Here is a 5,575-nt window from a genome sequence, read left to right on the forward strand (position 1 = left end):
CAGTCGAGATAATACAAGTGTACTAAAACGATGTTTTTAACTCTTCATAAAATACATTCTTGAAAAAAATTAGAAATATAGTTAAAGTAGTAACTCTATGTCCAACTGAAACGAGCGTTGCAGTTTTATTTGATGTCTTTAAAGCAAAAGAATATTCAGCTAAACTTGCTTGCTCCAAGAGTATACACTTTTTGTTTCTAATAGGTAACTACCATACAACAACATTGTGTCTATGTATTATTATGAAAATACAAAGAAATGTTTTGCACTTGTAGTTTTCCCTTTTTTGTAGTATTGAGTGGTTCGTTTTGCTTTTTAGACGATCTTTGATTCACATGTCAACTGTTTTATGCCGCCCACGCCCATTGTGTGCACCGCGAAAAGCCCCCGTGCAAATTGTATTACACCACAAGTTCCCCTCCTATCGAATATTATTTGTGGTTAAAATGAAACATTATCCATGCAACAAGAAAGAGATAAATATTTGCGAAAATCTGCTTTCCAGTGGCAAATTTGAAAATGGAGACGCAATCACGGATGAGAAAAAGAGAGATTCGGAGACCGGACGATATTTCCCGATGGACACACTTCCCTAACAGGAAATTGCAGCATGAAGAAGGAGCAAGTTGCACACTGTCAGTTTTCGGTTTGGTATCCGATATTTAAGAAACATACTATTAAAAGGTGAGCAGCTGCTGTTAGAAGATAAATAGGTCGACATTATTTTAATGTTAATGTTGTAACAAAGAGCTAACTAGTACGGTAACTGTGCCGGTTGAAGGTAGCCACGCAGAATGACACCGCTAGCATCTCTTTATTTTGTCTCATTTGTTGTGTCAATAAATGTGTTTTACACCACTAACCGCAAGAGTGAGGGTGACATCTTTAAACCTTCCATCTCTGTTCGATGTTGTGTTCATTGTAATTTGTTTTTGTGTTTCAGTCTGGTTCTCCCACTGCCTCAGAATGTAATAGATTACTTACTGGACGATGGAACACTGGTAGTCTCTGGGAGGTGAGATTCTTTTTATTTCTCTTTCTGTGTCACTCTCACTTTCTATCCCCAGAATGTGTAGATTTATTGGAATGGACATATTTAGTGTACCTTTAAGGCACGATTCTATTTATGTTACTGAAGTTATACATGCTGCTATACAATAAAGGTATCATTTAGTGTGTGTTTCTAAGTGAGTGATCCTATTTCTTTTCTCTAGTGTCCTTAACACACAGCCAACACACAATACCAACAGCGACTCGGAATCAGTGGAAGACATTCAGGTAAAGGAAGAGAAGCGTCTCTTCAAATGGGACATGTAGTTTGTCTACTTACATGCATACAATATCACACAACCTTAAAGTGATAGTTCAGGATTGTACAGGTTTACACATATTTGCTGTGTCTCGCCAATGTAATGAATCGGACACGTCTGACCCATGATCTATTTGCTCCCCTCTAGTGGTCAGATGATGAAACAACCACCACAGTCACAGTAAGTTATGTGAATTAGAATTTTAACCCAACTATATAAATGAAGCGCTCTAAGGTCTAATGTGTGCTTTGTGTCCTCCAGGCTCCAGAGTTCCCAGAATTCACCTCCAACGTGCAAGAGGCCATAAACGCATTAGGCGGCTGCGTTTTCCCCAAGCTCAACTGGAGCTGTCCCCGGGTAAAAAAAAAACAAAGACAGGCTGTATTTAAATGTCATTGAAGACTGAAAAATAGTTTTCAAACCACTAAAGAAATCAATGTGTTCATGTGCCCCCTGCAGGATGCTAACTGGATTGCACTGAACAATTCCCTGCAGTGTCAGAGTCTGAGTGAGATATTTCTGCTCTTCAAAAGCTCCGACTTTGTCACCCACGATCTCACCCAGCCGTAAGCATCACAGATCCCAAAGAGAGACACACGCACACACGTACACACGTACGTACATGGGGTTCATTTACATTGAGACGACAGCCAGAAGCAAAAATAATCAGGGGTCAGCGAGGTGTGGTTTGAATCTGCAGTAAAACACTTAACTGTCTGCTTTAGAAAATGCTGCAAGGTACAGTTTGTTTCTCCTGCTGCCTGACAAAGATTGAACACCGCAAAAGATTTTATGCAGTGTACACAGTCTCCCAAGCTGTTTGTGGCTGTTAGAGAGTAAAGTGATTCTCATTTAATAGACTCTTCTAATGTCCTCAGTTTCTCATTTCTTACTCTTACTTATCATTACTTCTTCCTGCAGGTTCCATAAATGTAGTGATCAAGACTCTCCAGATCCTGAAATAAAGTATGAGGTACTTCACCCCTTCAGCCTGATTTACAGCACACATCGTATGCGCAAGAGCAGGGCCCAATGGGTGTCTGAATGGGGATTGAATCCAAGTACACACTCGCACACCTCTGCAATTTAAACCCCTGTGGTGTCTTCTGCCCTCAGCTGGTCCTAAGGAAGTGGAGCGAGCTGAATCCTGGTGGAGAGTTTCGCTGCTTTGTCAAGGAAAACAAACTCATCGGTAAGAACCTCCCGCTCACTCTCAGATCGCACACACACCTCTATTTGTGAACCATCACCAGCAAACCCACAGTACCACCACTTAGAACCCTGAATGACTCCACTCGCTTCCACATACAAGACAAAATCATCACTGCTAATCTAGTAAAGGGTTATCTATGAATATTTTGTGTTCGACCTCAGCTATCTCCCAGCGAGACTACACCCAGTATTACCACCACATCCTGACGCAGAAAGAGCAGGTCCGTCTGGCCATACAGCAGTTCTTCCACCAGCACATCCAGTACAACTTCCTGGACGAAGACTGTGAGTGTCACCTTCAGAACACAATGAAAGACGAAACATTTAAATATGCAGTTTCAATCGAGGAGAAGTGTGGACAGGCAGGGTGTTGATGCCTGGAGTATCTAATATGAAAGAGAAATTCCATGTTTCCTTACCTCTGTTTTATCTATGTTGACAATTCTCACCCTATTTAAATGATTTCTTTTTCTTTTTCCAGTTGTGTTTGATGTGTACAGTGATAGCCAGGTACGTTTATTGCCTTTTCTTTAAGATATAGAAGAAGAAATGGTACAATTTAGAGAATTTAGTTAGTTTCAATTACGTGTGTGTGTGTGTGTGTGTGTGTGTGTGTGTGTGTGTGTGTGTGTGTGTGTGTGTGTGTGTGTGTGTGTGTGTGTGTGTGTGTGTGTGTGTGTGTGTGTGTGTGTGTGTGTGTGTGTGTGTGTGTGTGTGTGTGTGTGTGTGTGTGTGTGTGTGTGTGTGTGCAGGGGAGGGTGTGGCTGATAGATCTGAACCCGTTTGGCGAAGTGACAGATTCGCTGCTGTTCACCTGGGAGGAGTTGATGTCCGGAGGAGAAGTTCACCAGCAGCAGGTCAATCAACACGACACACTGTTGACATTTCTCACGGCGGACATTTTGACGTCTCACCCTGATATGAAACAAGTCTGTATGTAATGTATATGTGTCTGTATGTGTGTAGGAAAGCCCAGTGTTGCGTTGCAGCACCAGCGAGGTGACGGTTCAGCCCAGCCCCTGTCTGAGCTACAGGATCCCTCGGGACTTTGCTGACCTCTCCACCGGCGAAGACGCCTACAAACTCATTGACTTCCTCAAACTGGTAGGAAGTTCAAACATACACACGCACACACACTAGCTTTCATACTAAACATACTAGCTTTAAATCTTTCTTAAAAGTCATTCAGATGTTGGAATAGAAATGACACTTTATATTCTATTTTCTATCTATAAAGGGGACATATAAGACATTTCTTTATTGTAATTTAAATTTTGAGCCTTCTTTTGAAAAACACATTGACCACTTCTACTTTCGTGCTGCTGCATTATTATCCACACGGAGTGAAAACAGTCTGTTTTTAGATACTGCATCAAGCCCCCGTGCAACAGAAGGAAATGACCGACCAAACATGAAATTTTCAGGGCAGCTCAGGTCTTACTGGTTTCATTTCTTCCTACAACCTTGATGATGTTCAAACTAATTCTTCCTACTATATTAATCTACACTACCTGTCAAAAGTTTGGACTGAGAAGAGAAGACAATGAGAAGTTTGTCCAAACCTTTGACTGGTAGTGTATATAAAAAAAGAGGTGTCCCTATAGGTTTGGTGGTTCGCTTAAAATAGTTTATTTTCCCTGATTGACTGAGGAAAAGCAGCTTTGCTCAGCTTGAATTCATGCACTTCCAATGGATTCCAACTGTGACCAGATTTCACAGCATTAAAAATCATCAAATCATCAAATGTCCATAGAAGTCTTCTCAAACAGTTCCATCTGGTTCCTCAGTATGGGCCAGACGGCCATTGTTTTGCCAAGTCATCGGTAAGTACACTGCCTCCTTCCCACTTGTGCACACTGCTGAGCTTTGGAGCTTCCAGCAGGGCTGTAACAGCAGTTATTGCTGTGTGTAGAGAAATACCATTAGCAAAGCAATGATGGTTCAGAACATAATGAGCAAGCGTACAGATAGTGTAGGAGAATTTTGCTGCAGGACCATTGTAAACCTTCTGTTCTGCACAAATGAGTTAACTAGAAAAGATTTTTGAGCACCTTTTCAAGGGTAAAAGCATAGATTTCAAATGTAGCATCCCACTTATTCCCCCATTTTTGTAATGAAATGGAATAAAAAGCATCCACTTGACATGTAAGCATGACCTCATGTTGCAGCAAGAGGCAGACAAGTTTTAACCATGAACAATAGCGCAAATTTTGGACCACTTCTGTCTCCCAAAGTGCTCACACGTTGCATTATACTCGTGAATGTGGCACGTCCTCAACCTACTTCCTGTCAGAACTGCAAAACCTCAAGTGTCATCTGCTCTGCTCTCCTCTCCTCTCTCCCTCTCTGCAGAAGAAAAGCCAGCAGGAAGAATCTGAGGAAGAGGAGGACGAGGAGGGGGAAGAAGCCCAGCAGTGACTCTGCTCCTCAGAAACTGGAAGAATAGCCGCTTGCATCATCAGCCTCCACACAATGTTCTCTGCATTAAGGGACTCTGCTGTCCTGTTTGAATTACTCCAGCCTGCCTTCACACTCTTAGTAATAGTTCACGGTGTTCTTTGGGGTTCTCAAATATCTCCGACTTGTTAGTTTAATGTCTTATTAAAGTCTCTTTTGACTAATTTTCCGCCTTGTTGGCCACGTCTGATACGGCCGAGGAGGGAAGTCTTTGCAGTGCAGTTTGGTGGAATGGCTTTTCTTCTGTTGTGTTACTGTAGATGATGAATTATTCAATAATATCGTAATGAATACCTGCTTTTATACTTTAAAATATGCGTATATTAGTTAATGTAGCTTCATTTCAGCAGACACTCATTAAGCTGTAGTTGTGTGTGTGTGTGTGTGTGTGTGTGTGTTACGGGGTTTTCAGACAGTCGCCTCTGTTTAACATTAAAACGGTTCACTGTACTCACCTTTGATTTGTCTCTAGCCATTCCTACTCCGTCTCTGTCCACCAGTTCCGTTGCTCTTTGGAGTTCTGTCTTCCCATCATGCATCACTGTACAACCCTGGTGCTCCACAAAAACACCATTAAACTTCTTGTCGTGTATTGA

At 41.8% G+C, this 5,575-nt stretch overlaps 1 protein-coding gene across 1 annotated transcript; it reads left to right on the plus strand.

The window, feature by feature from the left end:
• Positions 1 to 565: 565 nt before the first annotated feature.
• On the plus strand, positions 566 to 5,438 carry cdc123 (cell division cycle 123 homolog (S. cerevisiae)). The gene is made up of 13 exons (XM_076153918.1): positions 566 to 684; positions 944 to 1,015; positions 1,215 to 1,278; positions 1,458 to 1,490; positions 1,572 to 1,667; positions 1,770 to 1,876; positions 2,232 to 2,283; positions 2,427 to 2,502; positions 2,685 to 2,807; positions 3,004 to 3,032; positions 3,275 to 3,379; positions 3,489 to 3,626; positions 4,875 to 5,438. The coding sequence occupies exons 1-13, from the start codon at positions 611 to 613 to the stop codon at positions 4,938 to 4,940; spliced, it is 1,035 nt and encodes a 344-aa protein (XP_076010033.1). The 5' UTR covers positions 566 to 610; the 3' UTR covers positions 4,941 to 5,438.
• The last annotated feature ends 137 nt before the right edge of the window (positions 5,439 to 5,575 follow it).

This window comes from Genypterus blacodes, unplaced genomic scaffold (assembly GCF_046128005.1).
Source record: "Genypterus blacodes isolate CSIRO-AG114 ecotype Tasmania unplaced genomic scaffold, CSIRO-AGI_Gbla_v1 ptg000007l_1, whole genome shotgun sequence".
In the NCBI taxonomy this organism is placed as follows: Eukaryota; Metazoa; Chordata; class Actinopteri; order Ophidiiformes; family Ophidiidae; genus Genypterus; species Genypterus blacodes.

Excerpts from the sequence above, each read along its gene's own strand:
- cdc123 (XM_076153918.1), top strand. The coding sequence starts at position 611 with ATGAAGAAGGAGCAAGTTGCACACTGTCAGTTTTCGGTTTGGTATCCG. Across the intron at positions 685-943 it reads AAGAAACATACTATTAAAAG|TCTGGTTCTCCCACTGCCTC; the intron begins GTGAGCAGCTGC and ends TTTGTGTTTCAG. Across the intron at positions 1,016-1,214 it reads ACACTGGTAGTCTCTGGGAG|TGTCCTTAACACACAGCCAA; the intron begins GTGAGATTCTTT and ends TCTTTTCTCTAG.